This window comes from Podarcis tiliguerta (assembly GCF_965153285.1).
Source record: "Podarcis tiliguerta genome assembly, chromosome: 10".
Classification (NCBI taxonomy): Eukaryota; Metazoa; Chordata; class Lepidosauria; order Squamata; family Lacertidae; genus Podarcis; species Podarcis tiliguerta.
In genome coordinates, this window is record NC_139543.1 from 6,102,938 (window position 1) to 6,120,353 (window position 17,416).

At 43.7% G+C, this 17,416-nt stretch overlaps 2 protein-coding genes across 2 annotated transcripts in view; one reads left to right on the forward strand and one right to left on the reverse strand.

Annotated features, from left to right (window-relative positions):
- The window catches only part of FAM185A (family with sequence similarity 185 member A), a 39,865-nt gene that overhangs the window by 19,972 nt on the left and 2,477 nt on the right, over nucleotides 1-17,416 (forward strand). The window contains exons 7-8 of the mRNA XM_083399975.1: nucleotides 10,479-10,577; nucleotides 11,801-11,935. Of these exons, the coding sequence (XP_083256101.1) occupies nucleotides 10,479-10,577; nucleotides 11,801-11,935 (234 nt within the window). The remainder of the gene's footprint in view (nucleotides 1-10,478; nucleotides 10,578-11,800; nucleotides 11,936-17,416) is intronic.
- The window catches only part of FBXL13 (F-box and leucine rich repeat protein 13), a 72,269-nt gene continuing 70,561 nt past the window's right edge, over nucleotides 15,709-17,416 (reverse strand). The window contains exon 22 of the mRNA XM_083399524.1: nucleotides 15,709-15,813. The gene's annotated coding sequence lies outside the window, so the exon portion shown is untranslated. The remainder of the gene's footprint in view (nucleotides 15,814-17,416) is intronic.

Here is a 17,416-nt window from a genome sequence, read left to right on the forward strand (position 1 = left end):
CTGGGCAACTTTTAATTGTGTAGCTGCTGAACTATTATTATTATTATTATTATTTCATAAACGACATCAGGTATGGACCAGGTAAAAGCCCAGCTCAGCCAAAAGCGTGCTTGCGGACATTGTTGATCAGGGGAGCCTGAAAAGCTCCTTCAAAACTCTGCTTCTGAAGCCTTCCTCCGCTCACCTTAGACGTTGCCAAGGTCCACTGAAATCAGTGATGCGAAAGAGAGTTATCGTATTTTTCGCTCTATAGGACGCACTTTTTCCCCTCCAAAAATTAAGGGGAAATGTGTGTGTCCTATAGAGCAAATGCAGGCTGCGTGGCTAAGCCCAAAGCCAGAACAGGAACACGGAGTGTTGCGCAGCACTCGGTCTCGCTGTTCTAGCTTGGGGTTAGCTGCGCAAAGCCTCCACAGGGCAGTGGGGTTAAGGCACCCTGCTACTCTGCGGAGGCTTCAAAGGCTGCGCTCCGGGGGCTTCAGGCAGCTATCCGCAAGCCTTCGGAGCGCAGCAGGAGAGCTGCGCAGAGAGGGAGAGCTGTGCAGCGCCCCTTCAAGTGAAGCGGGAGGAGAAATGGAAGGGGCTCCGTTTCTCCTGCCACTTCGCTGAAGGGGCGCTGAGCAGAGAGGGGGAGAATTTTTCCCCCCCTGCTCTCCCCCTCCTATGGTCCGGTGCATCCTATAGAGCGAAAAATACGGTAGATATTTAAGTTCCTTAGATTACAGCATGACTGACTCCTGCTGTGTTGTGTCTGTTAACTCTTTAACACTCTGGAACTCTTTTGGAACAGTCGTGAACTTAGATATATTGTCTTAGCGGGGGAATAAGATACAGCATAAATTAAAAGTTTAAGAACATCTCATAAAAGGAGATATTCTTAAATGAATACATTTTTGTCTTGGGATGTTGCGACCATATATCCATCTAAAGAGTGTAATCAATAGGGAAGACAAAGCATTGCGACTCAGAGTCAAAAAATGAAAGACGATCCTTGTGTAATATACATTCCAGACATCTGGTGTGTAACAAGACACTCAACCATAATTCTATCCAGATTGTTCAACCTCATGCAGGCAATAATTTCCATTCAGCTGGGCTATCAAAATGAATTTGTAATACTTTTTCCAGCCTTGATGGCATGTATTTCATTCAGCATCAATGCCTGCTATTTTTACCCAGGACACCTAATGAGTAGGAACCTTGAATTTGTGCTTTGCATCCTGGGCACCAACAAAATGTCTATGCTGCTCCTGGCAAGATTTGCCCTAAATTCAGATTCAATAATTTATAAAACCTGCAAGGTAACCCCACTGGAATGAATAAAGTCTTGGGAGGCTGAAAATCCATAATTTTCCTTATTTTAATTATAATTAAAATTGGGTGGGGCAGGTTCTCTCTGATTACACCAGAAGTTTGCTGCAGAATATACTGATTGGCTGGGGGTTATGACATCACAATAAAGTAAGTTAGACCCCTTAAAACTTCGTTGACTACCATTTTGAAGACCCAATATTTGTTGAAGGTAGGTAGAAGCTGGACTTGCTTGGGGGTGGGAATAATCCCAGCAACCCACACAGTGTAGTCATTTTTTAAAGGCATGTATGAAGACGCTGTTCTTTGTGGTGCTTCATGCTTGTGTCTGCTTCTTGTATTTATTGAGCTCCATATGATGTCTCATCGCTCCCTTAGCAGAGAGATTATCTCTTCACTCGTTGGAGGTGCACAATTGTGCCGTATCTTCTTTGGGCACACAACTGTATAAAGCTAAAGGTAAAGGGACCCCTGACCATTAGGTCCAGTCGTGGCCGACTCTGGGGTTGCGGCGCTCATCTCGCTTTACTGGCCGAGGGAGCCAGCGTACAGCTTCCGGGTCATGTGGCCAGCATGACTAAGCCACTTCTGGCGAACCAGAGCAGCGCACGGAAACGACATTTACCTTCCCGCTGGAGTGGTACCTATTTATCTACTTGCACTTTGACATGCTTTTGAACTGCTAGTTTGGCAGGAGCAGGGACCGAGCTCACCCAATTGTGGGGATTCGAAATAACATTTGATGCTGGGGCATTTTCTCCTCAAGAAAGCTGCTCTTTCACTTCATCTCCTATATCAGCTTTGATTTTGAATATCAGAAATCAGACTGGGGAAATGGCTTCTTGAAAGAGGTAGAAAACCTCCCACTCCCTGGTAAATATCCTGCTTTAAAGACCAAACACAATGTCTTATAACATTTTCATGGCAGAAATGGCGTATCTGGGGGTGGGGATTGATTGTCAGGACTGTATATCCCCTCCTGAGATGCAAAACATTCCAAATTTTCATAAAGCGTTTCATTCTGTGCTGACTTCATGGCTGTGGTTTATATTCTGTTCTTGTATCAGTTTCCCAGACTTAGTGAGATTCACATGGCTCACTGCTCTGTAGAATATTTGCCAAGCTTCAAATAATGTGATCCAGAAGGACGCTCACGTCAGATTGGCTCTCCCCCCTACACGCACGTTCAGCAACTTTCCTCTCAGTTTGTGAACCCAGAATCTCCAGAGTTTTTTTGTTTTTTGTTTAAGCAGATCAGTGTGGTTGTTGGGTGTCCTGGCAGTGACTGAAAGCAAAATGGAAAACTTTGGCACAAAAATAATGCTAAGAAGAAAGCCCAAAGTGTGTTTTGTGTTTCTAATTTATGATTTATGGATCCTGCTGCCTTTAAAAAAAATATTCTGGGTGATAAATATGCAAACCTGTGAGTGAGCAATTAGCGGTGAATAGTAAGATAGCCATTTGCTGCTGACACCATTTTTTTCAGGACAAGAATAAAAAAAGATTGCAAAGAGCTCTAAAAGCATCACTCCAAACTTGGTGAATAGGCATTAGATGTGATTCAGTGTAAGCAAGTGTAAAGTAATGGATTTTGGGGCAAAACCCTGAACTTCACTTATGTGCTAATGGGATCTGAACTGGTGATGGAGCCTAGAGAAGCTCAGTCGGCGTGACTCTTAATCTCGGGACCCACGCTGGGCAAAAGATTCATGCATTGTAGGGGGTTTGACTAGATGACTCTGGGGGTCCCTTCCAACTTTACAATTCTATGAAATAAAAAAGGAATTCGATGTATTCACACGGACAGAAACAGGGTCCAGTCATGTTGGTCAAGAAAGGCCTGGGCAAAAAGATAAAGTCTTTATAAGTTGTCTGATGCAGCTGATGAATGCCATTTATTGTAGAGGGAAGGGCATCCCATAATAGAGGAGTGAGAGCAGGAAATGCCTGTTTTATGGTCACCGCTCTATAGCAGTTTGTAAGGTACAGCACTAGAAGTAGAATTTCTGCAGATGTTCTTAGTGATCTTACAGGCAGTAGAGAGGTAAAGGTAAAGGTAAAGGGACCCCTGACCATTAGGTCAAGTCGTGACCCACTTTGGGGTTGCAGCGCTCATCTCGCTTTATTGGCCGAGGGAGCCGGCGTACAGCTTTCAGGTCATGTGGCCAGCAGGACTAAGCCACTTCTGGCGAATCAGAGCAGCACACGGAAATGCTGTTTACCTTCCCGCCGGAGCGGTACCTATTTATCTACTTGCACTTTGACATCCTTTCATACTGCTAGGTTGGCAAGAGCAGGGACCGAGCAACGGGAGCTCACCCCGTCGTGCAGATTTGAACCGCCGACCTTCTGATCAGCAAGCCCTAGGCTCTGTGGTTTAACCCACAGTGCCACCCATGTCCCAACAGTAGAGAGAGGGGCAGGCAAAATGCAGCTCTTTGGAGGAACATCTGGATCCCAATGCAAGTCAGAAATAAAACACAGAGGGAGAGAGGTGGGACCTTCTCATTAGCATACTCCAGCTGCAATTTCCAGCATGGCTCACTTCCTTGAGACTCTCTTGTAACCCTGCTCTTGCCCACAGGTAGAAGTGAGGGGCCACATGGGGTGGGGGCAGCAAGAGTTATTGGAAACACGAAACTGTTATAGCCCAGTTCTCAAGAAGAGCAGCAGCTTTTCAGATTCCTAGAGCCTGGAACTCATATCTTTATTACCTCACACTGTGATTCAGTAAGTCCCAGTGCTGTTTCTGACCACTAATGTGCCCAGTTACCAGCACTGTTGTCCCCGCCCCCTGGCCAGCAACTAAATGAGTTCAACAGCTGTGGCTGTTAAAACAAAAACCCTGCTCTCGCCAAAGGTTTGCAAGATCATGCTGAGAAACTCTGGCCATATTAAACTGATTTGCTACACTTGATTTCCTCTTAATTCGATGACTGCTGCAACTGATGTGTCTCACCAGTGGAAATAGGGAAGCAGGAAGAAACAGATCAACTGGAATCCTTTATTTATGATTGGGAAAGGAGTCCTTTTTCTCATTATTCTGAGTGCCCAACTCACTCTCGTTAGTTCATACATTGGTCTATCTCCTTAGCATATCAAACCCTAAATAGCTTTTGATCAGAGAACCCTAAGCTTCCTTACCAACTTAAATTTAATTCATTTTAAAGGCTGCTGTGATTAAAAATCCAAAAACAACCGCTGCAAGTGGTCTGCAGATTATTTCCCCCTTTTCTCCATAAACCTTAGCTTCCTTTGTTACAACTTAGAAAGCTGAACAAAAATGGGCTTTGCATCAGTTGTGTGTTTAGCCCCAGAAATCTGTCTTTCATAAACTGAAGCAAATCTATCAAAACTGTTCCTTCCACTTCATCTTCTGTGCTCGTCAAAACCAAGCTTGCTGAAATATCTCAGGAGCACCACATCGTTTATCACAGCCATCTGTACCTTTTAGTTTTGCTCTCTGCCTTCCCTAGAGGGCCGCCCTAAAAACGGTTAAATTTAAGCTCGTCTCATTTTATTCACAATCAATGCAATGCAGCTAAGCTTAGTTGCAAGTTAGACTCATGGAAAGGTATGGAACCAGGATGGTAATTAAGTTCTTTTGATTCCAGTGGGAATTAACTAACCTTTTGGCTAGATTGTGCCCCATGTCCTCTATTTGCACCTACAGTTTCAAGGCTGACATGCAAACATAGTACATATCCCCTCCAACATGGAGCAGGTGCTGAAGCTGAGGCTGCAGTTCCAGAGCTCTTTTTTGGGACAAAAGGCACTTAAATCCTACCCGGCTCTTCAACAGGAAATAAGAGGGCCATTCTTCTTTGGGGGGTCAAAATAGTAGATCTTTGTTTTTAAAACATGAACAGCTCCATGTGTACAGCCCTAACTGTTGGATTGGGGAGAGGAACAACGCATGCCCTCCCCATGTAGCAGAGCAATCCTGAGGCTTTGCAGAGGTGTGGAGTTCTAAGTGCATCCCTAGCCCAGAAGCGGAAGGGGGGGAGAGAGAAGATTGGGCCTGATCCCTGTGCCTTCTTTAGGCTTCTGTAGCAGTTGGGCCTTGATCAGGGCTTCTGCTGGCTGACACCAGCAGCGGGAGCAGCTTGGAATCTAGCTGATCCCAGGCCGGTTCAGAATGTCACGTTTCTGGGCCTTTTGTTAGGCTCCACTGGTCGGAATATGGCTGGCAAGCTCCACACCTGCATGTTCAACAGGTGGATGGAGAAGGCTTGTGCCAGCAAGGTGATACGAGCATCACTGTGGCAGCTGGTGAGAGGCTGCAGCCCACATAAGGCAGGTTTGGACTGCAGTGTAGCTAAAACTGTGGATGTAAAACTTCCACATGCGTTGTCACAGGACTGGGTTGATAGTATCTTTGATCTTTCGTATATATTGGATCCTCTGTGTCCACAATGAATCTCTGGGACAGGACAAGGAAAGGAAACTAAGAAAGCATATTTCCTGTCCCTCTTTCGTTCCGCGTTCTCTGATAACACCTGTAAGAAGCTGCACATCCCAAATGCTGACTTTATAAATGTATTCTAATTTAAATTCCTGTCCTGGAAATGTAGTTGTCCAGCTTTAGGAAACGCTCCCAGCAGCATTCCAGATGGGAGACGCCCTATTAATTTGAAGACTGGGAATGCAGTCATTTTCTGACTTAATTCATCATTTATCATGGCCTGAGCGTATTTCAAAGTTTTGCACAGCAACAGCCACCTTCAGTAATCTGGCTACTCCATTTAAGCTCCTTCTATGTTTTCTACAGATACTGACTAAAAAACCCCAAATCCTGTTTTTTTTTTCAACCGATGAACCAGAGTGGCTGCATTCCAGTCTCTCTCACAGGCCGACGTATCAAAACTCCTTTTGGGCTGGGTGGGACAAGGCCACGTTTGAAGCTGTCTTCTCATCATTGGTTGTTTACCATTTTTCAAAGCCAAAAAGATGCTGTCACTTTTTCAAATGACCTGAGCTGGCAGCTCTGCTTTTCTTCTCAGGAAGAGATTGTGTTCCCTTATTTCATTCACATTCCTTGGCATATTATCCAGCTGTGTTGTCATGTACCCCTGGAACTGAAAGCGCATGAAATTGTGTGAGCAACTTCCAGCGCATCAGTTAAGAACAGAGTGCCTTTCTGAATGGTGCAGCTTGCATTCAAGGCTGCAGTTCTACATGGAAGAACACTTTTATAGGATCTTTTGACACGGAGAGCTGATCACACTCCAAGAGTAAACTATGACATCAAAGGTAATTCTAATATATGAAAAGGGAATTAGCATACATATTCAATGTATGTGAAGAGATGTGAATTGACACAGACCTTCCTAAACTGTACACTAACAACAGGCTAAGTTTCATAGAATTGTAGAGTTGGAAGGGACCTCAAGGGACATCTAGTTCAAACTCTTTCAATGCAAGAATCTCACCTAAAGCATCCACGACAGATGACCATCCAACCTCTGCTTAGAAATCTCCAAGGAAGGAGAGTCCACTACTCCAAGGAAGTCTGTTCCACTGTAGAACAGTTCTTACTTTCAGAAAGTTCTTCCTGATGTTTGGTTGGAATCTCTTGTAACTTGAAGCCAAAAGAGCTTGCAGTGAATAAGCAAGTTAAAACTAATTATCTGAGCTCGCGGTTCTAAAGCATGCCTGAAAACACATGGAAGAACTAGGATGCAGTAAAACTGGGCAGGGCAATGAGAGAGTGACAAGTGTTGGCTGAAGGGGTAAAGGTGGTAAAACAAGGAGGCTTGGACCACTCGCTTTAGAGAGAAAAGGGCAAGATATCGGAGGTGGAAGGGAGTTTGCATGGTGTCAGGAGCTGGAGTCAGCGATAAAACAATCAAGCACCCAATGGCAGTGAAGTTAACCCTTTATTCAAAGAACAAAACAGCTCAGTCATAGTGATCCCAGCAACTCTGCCAACAAGGCAGTTGCAAGGACTGAAGGTCCCTGCCTTCCCGCCGCTCTCCTTCCCCAGCAGCCTGAGGCTTCATCATTTTGCCTCTTGTTGTTCCTCCCTCTTCATTTCTCTGCGTGTTCTGGGAGACCAGGGGGAGGGGAGCTGGTTGCAGCAAGAGGGAGAGACTCCCTGGATTCTTCAGCAGCCTGCCTCATCTCTGCCTCCTGTAACTTTTTCATTAGCCATTTAGGGAAGAAGCAAGGAGCGACACGTTGGGTGATCACATGTTGGCTTAATGCTTCCAGAAGGAGTCTGATGCTCTTTTGTTTACTTTTGACATGGCAAAGATTTACAGTGGAAAGAGGTGGCAATTAGTGGATTATGCAAGAGGTGCTTGCTTGAACATACCTTACCTGAGTTGCTAGTAATGGAGGGTCTTTCCTTGCCTCTGCAGGTCAAAACAGAACTTCCCTTCTTAGGTGCAGGCTCCTGTAATTCTAGCAAAAGCTGGATTTTAGGGGTAGTTCATAACAGTGGACATACAAGGCCAGGATCCTACTCTGAAATGGCCGATGCAGTGCTACAGTCCAAACATCCGTTGCCGGCTTCTAGAGTGGTAGCGTTTTCTGAAGAAATGATTGCCGCAAAAGTTGGTTGGGAATAAAAAATGGAATGTTTGGTGCAGCGAGCTTTCAAGCCTAATTCCAAGAACAAATTGTTCTCAAAGACCAAGTGATAGACATGATGAGAGATTATCATGACAAAAGTGGTCACTGGGGGGGGGGCACAGTGGTGGTGGTGTTAATTCAATTTATATATCTCCCTTTATGCAGGCGGCATGCAAAGAAAGCCCTCAAATGGTGATCACAGGGTCTGGCTCAGTTCATATAGGGAAAGGCAGTCCTTGACGTATGTAAAGCCATTTAAAGCTTTACAGCCAGCACGTTGAATTGGGCCCAGGAACTGCTTAGCAGCCAGTGCAGTTGAGCCAGGATTGGTGCTACATGTTCAAACCATCTTGCCTCAGCCTGGCCGCTAAGTTTCTGAAACATACAGTGGTGCCTCGCAAGACGAAAAGAATCCGTTCCGCGAGTCTCTTCGTCTTGCGGTTTTTTTTCGTCTTGCAAAGCAAGCCCATTAGCGGATTAGCGCTATTAGCGGTTTAGCGGCTATTAAAGGCTTAAGGGATTAGCGGATTAGCTGCTAAAAGGCTATTAGCGGCTTAGCGGGCTTAGTGGATCAGCTGATAAGCGACTTAGCAATCAGCTGTTAAGCGGCTTAGCGACCAGCTGTTAAGCGGCTTAGCGGCTTGGGAAAAGGGGGGGAGGGGAAAAAACCCCGCAGGAACTCGCAAGACGTTTTCGTCTTGCGAAGCAAGCCCATAGCAAATTCGTTTTACGAAGCACCTCCAAAACGGAAAACCCTTTCGTCTAGCGGGTTTTCCGTCTTGCGAGGCATTCGTCTTGCGGGGCACCACTGTATTCAAAAGCAGCCCCACATATAACATGTTGCAGTAATCTAGCCTAGAGGTTGCCAAAGCATAGACAACAGTAGCTGAAGCTGGTGGAAGGCACTCTGCACCACCAAAGCCACCTGAGGCTCAAGTGACAGCAATGGCTCCAGGAGTACCCTCCAAGCTGCATACCTGCTCCTTCAGAGGGAGTGTTACCCCATCAAGAGCAGGCCACCTCCCATCCATCTGTTCAAGCGAACCATCCACTAACAGTGCCTCAGTTTTATCTGGGTTGAGCTTCAGTTTGTTGGCTCTCATCCATTTCATTACGGAGGCAAGACAACGGTCTGGCACATTTGCCAACCGCCATACCTGCAGATGTAAAGGAGAAATAGAGCTGTGTCCCATCAGCATATGGCCGATAACAGCGCACTCCAAAACTCTGGATGACCCCACTCAGTGGTTTCAAGTAGATGTTAAGCAGCATGGGGGATAATATTGAACCCTGAGGAACCCCAAGCATCGCCCTGGAAATGACTATCCAAGTAGGATCAGAACCACCACAAAGCCCACTCCCAACTTGGATAGCCGTTCCAGAAGGATATGATGGCCGATGGTATCTCAAACCACTGAGAGGTCAAGAAGGATTAGCAGGGACACATTGCTCATGTCTCTCTTCTGAGGCAACCAGGGCAGTTTCTGTGCCAGAAACTGGGCCTAAACTCTGCTTGGATCCGTTTCCTCCATTCCTCCTGGATGGGGTCCACATTGATATGTGTGTAGCAAACACAGGCTATAATAGCACATTCTTGCTCTTTTTCTGGGAGGGGTGATCTGTCACATACATGGCCCAAGAGCTTTGTTAAAAGGAAAACTATGAACAAGTTAAATGCATTTATCATTGCTACAGGACAAACCCTGGAAACCTGAGGAACAAACCTGAATCAAGCTTTTGGTTTCCACTAGTTAAAAAACTCTTTCAAATAGCTCTTTCTTTTTTTGTCTAGTTGCCTGGTTATCTCTGAGATTTAGCTTTCAAACCGCCATGACTTTTTCTGTTCCTTGTTAATAAATCCTTTGGATAAAATAAGTACATGTTGGGGAAAAATACTGGCAATTCAGCCATAATCTGCAAAGATTTTTAGAGCATTTCCTGTTGTTTAGCTTCTGGGTTCAGCTTCAGATGTATTCTGAAACTCTCTTAGTATCATGGTGTGGGGGTTTAGAATTTTTTTACAAAAAATAACAAGCAACCTTTGTTCCCTAGAGTTTGTGCAAATTAGCTTTTGAACAACTTTTAAATGCAAGCTTTTCTTTCGGTGTATGTATGTAGGGGAAAACATTCATCAAAAGCCAGGATAGCTTGCAGAGACAGTTTAGAAAACAATGTTAGGTTTGTTATCTTTGTACCCTTTGAAAACATGCTCCTTTTAGAATCATCCATACATCATTTTGCTTCTTCCTGTTTTCCTAGAGGAGGAAAAATGAAAATGTCTGGTGAAAAATATCTACGTGGTTATCATGAACATTTTGAGAAGAACTAAGCTATGTTACCATCTCTGAACAACTGCAGATGTTCTTTCTATGTAGATGTTCAGTGAGTCTTAAACTATCTATTAAAGTTTAAATATAGAGAGAACATTGTGTCCCTTCTTCTCTCTTCCCCCACAAAAACTCCACGGCACTGCTTTCGCCCTAGGAGCAAACATTTCAGAAACAGCCTTTTAATATGGGACTCACAAAATATACATACTATTTCATTGGAACCCACACGGCTCAAAATATTTTCATTCTTTTGTTCTTCAGATTCCTCTGAAGGATTCCTGAAAGCTTCTACACATCATGGGGAGATAGATGTTTACATTATCAATCAAAAGGGGGAAGTGGATCTGAAATCTCAGGAAGGTTAGTAAATAGTAATTTTGTATGTGAAGCTTTTACAGCTGAAGCACTTTTACTCAACAGCAAGTTCTTCTGATTTCAATGGGATTTGGGTCCAAACGAAATGTAGCATTATGTGTAAATGACCAGTATGCAAAGTTCTTGAAATTTGCACTTCAACTCTGTGGAAAATATGATTTCTGCTCCCTCTCGTTCTTTCTTACATTTGTGCTGAGTGAGTCACTTAAATTACTATGGCAGAAATGAAGTTAACCTCCCTCTCAAACTGTAGAGCTCAATCAGGGCTTCCTGATAAAGTATGAAGCGAGTAACCCTTTCCAACAAGAAAAAGCAGAGGTGGCATGAGGATCATCATCCTAATAATTTCTTAGGTGTTCACTGCAACATCCAGACTTCACACACACAAACAGTATACAGCCAAGATTTGTTGTCCAATATGGCCTGTGAGTCCTGGAAGATCTGATCCCTGCTTTAGTAGCCACTTTCCACCTGGCCTAGGAGAGTGGAACTCTGCCTGCTTGCTTGCCTGACTCCAGCTACAAAAGCTGAGGCTGCTGAAGAGGCCCAGCACCATCTTGGCTGTGAGTCCTGGGGGGCCTGCTCACTGCCTTGCAGGCCTTTTCCCACCTGGCCTGGGAGAGAGGAGCCATGACTGACTCCAGCTACGAAAGCTGAGGATGTTGAACAGACTCTTGGGCAGGGGATTGCTTAGGGGGTCTTGTTGCTATTAATTATTTGCACCTTTAATTTTTAGATGTTATGATTTGCTTAGAAATGGTTCAGATTGTTCATGTAGTTTTTGATGTGTTTTATTTCTTGTTTTTGACTGCTTTCGTTTTGTTGGTAATTACATAAAGATTTCCATGTTGTAAGCCGCCTTGAGCATGGTTTTAACTATGGAAAGGGAGCATACCAATGTGTTGATGAAAGCAGCCAGCACATCGCTTTGGAACAGGGGCATTCTGCCCTCCAGATGTTCTGGACTCCAGCTCCCATCGTCCCTGACCATTGGCTATACTGGCTGGGGAAAATCCAAACAGGGCTCTGGAGTCCAAAATATCTGGAGCTGCCAGGTTGCTTTCCTTTTGCTGGGTAAAAACAGCAAGCCCACATTTCTCATGGAACTCTGTTTAAATTTTTTGGGAGGGGTTCTCTGACCCAAAGTGGCTTATGCCTGTCACCTTGAATTGTCTTAACACAAATCCTTTTGTTCTTGTGTATAATAGGCTCCATTACTGTCAAGGTACCTGCAACTCTTCAAGCTTATCTGCAGTTATCTGGGAGCAAGGTTGAGGTGAGCCCAGAAATAGAGTTACAGGAGACTCAGAATGCCTCCAGGGAGGACCGCATAACAGTTACAGGTGAGTCTTGTCTTGTAGACACTCTCCCCATAAAACTTTGCTTTTAGGTATGAATCAAATTACTCTGTTAATTAAGTGTATGCGGTCAGGTTTGCAACCCTTGCCATGGGTGCAAATTATGTTTGTATCAGATTTCTCCCCATCATTTTTAGCCTAAACTGTAGTTAACGCCAGTGCCTAGGCAATGCTTAAGTGGGGTTAACCTAGGAGGAGGGATGTGGTGGGGAGAAGCAATCTTGTTGTCCACTCTAGAGCTTTTAGTCATGGGCTATCTGCACCGGGACTGTGATGGACAATTCTACGTACGGAGAACATAAATTCATGCTTGAACTGCACAAAACATCATGCGATTCAGTGGTGGCGGAGGGGGAGCTACCCTACTTTGCTAAATGGAAAATTCTCACAGAGAGCTGCACATTGTCTCTATTTTAGTCTTCTGAACTAAGAGCTTGCTTCACAAATAAGCGGCTCCTTGGAGAATGGCTCAAATGATGTGTATCTTGGGGGTGATTGATTTTTTTCTGCCGGGAAGAAGGAAAGAATAGATGAGTTCTGGTTTAGACTTGCCAGATGTAATTACTGTGCTTCTCAATACCCTTTGCTGATGTAGCACTTTAGAAACAAAAGGAATGCTAGCATAAATCCAAAGTTTGCCTTGCTTGCTATAGGCGAAGAATACATGGAAGGTTGATTTACTTTTATAAACCTCAGTAATTTTCAGTCAAACACAATAAAATAATATTATATGCACCTTCAGTACAGCTTTCAAGTCCTAGGGACAAACATCCCTTTGATAATCTGGTTTTTTTCCTCCAAATTACTGGTATAGGTTATTTCCTTTTGTTAGAAGTCCAATAACTTGTTCCCTGGCAAACTGCAGGAAAGAGTGATTTGTTACCATTGAGTCAAGAACGCTCGTTTGGGTTTTGCTTCGTCATATCCATGCACCACATCAAGGGCCTTTATATATCCAAGGGCTGGCACCAGTTTTGCTTGGACAGTCAAAGCATAACAGAGGAGGCTGCTCCAAACTGCACTTCCAAGCTACGCACTTGTGTTTTGTTCCTCTAATCTAAGCAGCCTTTGATGACACAAATATACACAGGCACAGCCCAATAGACAATTATCTGAGCTCAGGCAAGGTCATAGGAGAGTCAGAAAGGATACCTGATGAAGAATCAATGTTAGGGAAGTCCACCTGGCCAGTTTTCTTCTTACATCATTGCCTCTCTATCCTAGTCTATCCAAGACCTTCTTATTTAAGAAGCCACTTAGGTTGATGGAAGAGATTGAAACTAATTTTGTTGTTCTCGTCCAGGCTTTTCTCTGCTGCAAGTTAGAATAGATGTAATAGATGCCTGCCCATGTTTGTAACTTTTCATCGAAAGACAAATTTGATTGCTTCGTTGATTCAGAAGCTCTTCTTAACTACGCAAGATAATCCCAGTATGTGGGAAGGAGAACTGAAGTAAAAATAAAACTTGCAGAACTTTGTAGGGAAAACATTTTAGTGGCTCACTAGTTGGAGACTGAGTCAATGAACTGTACTCAGTGGAATACTACAAATTGTGAACTATGTGAAATAGTTGTCTTCTGTGAAACTACTGGAGCCCCCAAAACAGGGTGAAACAATGGGGGTAGCAGCCATGGATCTGCTGGATTCTAAACTAATTTTAATTTTAATTTAATTTAATTTAATTTAATTAATTCTTCGTCATCCTTCACTATATTTAGTGAGCAAGCCGGGAATATAAACCACGGTTGATCTCTCTTTCTTTGAATGGACAACAGTTTAAGCTATCCAGTATTCGCTGCGTTCAGATGTAACAGGGAACTTTGGTTAATTTAAAACTGGAAGTGGTAGCTTTCAGTCTCCTGTGGCAGGTGAAAGGGAATGGGGAAGTGTGGGAGCCCGTGGGTTGCTGTGGGTTGTCTACATAGCACTGAACTATGACTTGGAGTTGCATATGAAGTGGTCTATAGAGAGAGCATTTTAATATTTTAGGCAATGTTGAAATCATTCTCATTGTGTTATTAACTTGTTGGATCAAATGGTTGATCACTTAATACATTTGATATATTTATCTAATTGAATAAAAGAAAAAGCATGTTTATGTCAAGGCAAGTCTTCAGCAGCTTTTACATGACTTAGCTATTTCCCACCAGCCTTTAACTTCTATATGCAGTGTTTTCCAGCCAAGTAATTTTGCTTCCATATTAACACAAGCTCCTGTGGGATTTTCCTCACAATTTCATTTAAAGGGTCGTGGAGTGAGTTCTCCACCTCTGGTGTTTCTCATGAAGCCCATTATATTTGCACAAGTTGTGATGATTAAAATATCTCGACCCTTTGTGTCACTGAGAAGGAATGTCCCTGTTAAGAGCAAGGGAGCAACTTTGCCTTCTCTTGGTTTTGGAAGGATGGCCCTGAAGTGCAGCTAAGTATTCTGTAGCCTTCATATCAACCAAGAAAAACTTTGTTTTGGAAAATGAATGTAGCGAACGTAAAAATAAACCAGGCGCAGGAGAAGATCCTTAGGACAGTTGAGCAAAGAGGCTTCCCAGACACAACTGCAAGAAGCTAGCCAGGGCAGGCAGCATTCTTTCGTCCAAAAGATCTGGGGCAAAGATGCTGTATATCTTAGACTCCATTTATTAATATGGCGTCAGGTTGTGTAAATTACAAGCTTGGCAGCTACACTTGGAGTGGGCAGAACAAGCAAAGGAGCCATTTACAACATTTTTAATGCTCCCCTGTAAATCTCAGTGCTGTAGTAACTGCAAATTAAAAAAAATAGATTCCCCCATCTATATTTAGCACCCTGCTCATATATTCCAAAGAAAACAGGAGGTGAGCCAAGGCATATTCAAAGATGGAGAGTCTAGCCAGTCTATCAACGGAACCCAGCAAGCATGCAGCAGCCATATTGTTAAATAGTTTGCTTTGCAAAATGACTCACATTTTAATCGTGTTAGAAATGGACCTTTAAACTCCACTGGCTGTATAAACATCCCATAGTAGTATCTGCTGTACATGTTTCAGGCATTTCGCAGACCCATTGCAGTGGGAATGTTTTCCAACGCTGGGATTTTTTGGCCATCAGTATTGATCAAAGCATGGTGAGATTTCCACACACAACCCACCGCAGTGTGGATTCTAATCCATGCTAAAGGCCGGGTGGTTTATCAGGTGATAAGGCCTTTTAGTAAGGTATTTTAATGTATAAAAAGGTAAAGGGAACCCTGACCATTTGGTCCAGTCGTGACTGACCCTGGGGTTGCGCGCTCATCTCGCTCTGTAGGCCGAGGGAGCCGACGTTTGTCCGCAGACAGCTTCCAGGTCACGTGGCCAGCATGACTAAGCCACTTCTGGCGAACCAGAGCAGCACATGGAAACACCGCTTATCTTCCCACCGGAGCAGTACCTATTTATCTACTTGCACTTTGACCTGCTTTCGAACTGCTAGGTTGGCAGGAGCAGGGACCCAGCAACGGGAGCTCACCCCGTCACGGGGATTCGAACCACTGACCTTCTGATCGGCAAGTCCTAGGCTCTGTGGTTTAACCCACAACGCCACCCGCGTCCCATTTTAATGTATAACACTCATGATTTTTATTCCATACTAAGATGGTCATTTACTGTTTGAATATACTGGGCAGAAATAGAGAGAAAAGTGTGGAGTCTTGTTCCAGCTCACAGTGATAGGAGGGTGCCATGTTGGTCAGATTACTGTAGTGTGCTTCAGGGTTTTAAAAATTATTATTGAGAAAATGTAGCCATACCTTGGAGATGAGGGGGCTAGGTGAGGTGTGAGCATTATAGATCTTAATGGCATCAAAGACCTAAAGGCACTTTTTGATACAGGCAGATGTTTTTCCTAAGAAAAAGAGAATAAATTCAAAGAAAGAAGGAAATGTTTTATAGACTTCTTTGAATAAACTTTTAAGACTGTGAGAACAGATGAATCATTTATTTCTCCAAATGACAAAGCAAAATAACACTTCGGCAGTGTATTGAGGAAGAGGTCTTCCTTCAATAACAGCCGAGTGACTAGGAGTGAAGCAACAACATCAGAATAGAAATAATCTGACCACAGTGGTCTGTATGGATGCACTTTGACACACTTGATAGCACACATTTAAGAAGCAAGCAAACTTTCACACATTAACCACTTGATAAGCTGGTGATTTATATTCACCCATTATATGGCTGGTGCCAGTCTTAGTGCCATATCTAGCACAAAAAATTTGGCACTACGGGACACAGAGATACAAAATATGGCAACTGTGTGCTTATAGCATAGATGACTGGCAGTAATTCCAAAGACTGAATAAGGGGTCCAGATGTTGGTTTTGGTATCACTAGGATTCTAGTGCTCTTGAAGGGCAACAGCACTTGAGATGTGTATGTAATAGTAGCTCAACGTCTTCTTCAGAGGTCTCACATGCGCTAGATCTCTTTACACATTTATACTTGGGGTAGGACTAGCCAGTGTGGGTGCCTTCCAGATGTTATTGGACTCCCATCACCAGCTAGCACGGCAAATGGAGATGCATCATGGGAGTTGTAGTTCAGCTCATCTGGAGGCTACCACTACTCCTGACCTGGAGCATGATCCTGCACCACCACAGAGGGATTGGCATTGGAGCTCAGTGGAGTCCCTGTGCACTTTCCTGTCATCTTCTTGCTCTCCTCCGCATCCAAGTGCAAATTAATGGCGCTCTGAACTCTGAACCCAGCATAAAAAATGATGTGGTATTAATGTAACATAAAGGAGGCAATAATACGTTACCACTTAAGAAGGGTTTCAGTCTTCACCAGAGCCTGTTGCCTTTTCTCTTGTGGATTAAATTCTTGAAGTGACTCCAAAACATGTAGAATTGAATAACTCAAGTGTAGATGCTAAACGGCCACAGCTGAAAGAAGGCCTTTCTAGAAAGCTATGCGTTTTTCATTTACCGTGTGTTTTGGATGGAGAGAGCCAGGTCCTGAGTGCATAAATTGTGTTGAATTTTAAAGAGGAAATAGACCTTCAGGTGTAAAAATAAAACGAACAGTCATGAGTTTGAGAAGTGTTCTGTACACTATGAGACTCTGTCACTGGCACCTGGTTTATATAGTGGCAGAGAAAACCTTAAATCCATCAGGAAAAAGTTCAGTATTGCTTCAAATACAATAGGCATCCTTATACTGTTTTTAGTTGTACATTTTGTGACTTAAGTACCGTATTTTTTGCTCTATAAGACTCACTTTTTCCCTCCTAAAAAGTAAGGGGAAATGTGTGTGCATCTTATGGAGCGAATGCAGGCTGCGCAGCTATCACAGAAGCCAGAACAGCAAGAGGGATTGCTGCTTTCACTGTGCAGCGATCCCTCTTGCTGTTCTGGCTTCTGAGATTCAGAATATTTTTTTCCTTGTTTTCCTCCTCCAAAAACTAGGTACGTCTTGTGGTCTGGTGCGTCTTATAGAGCGAAAAATAC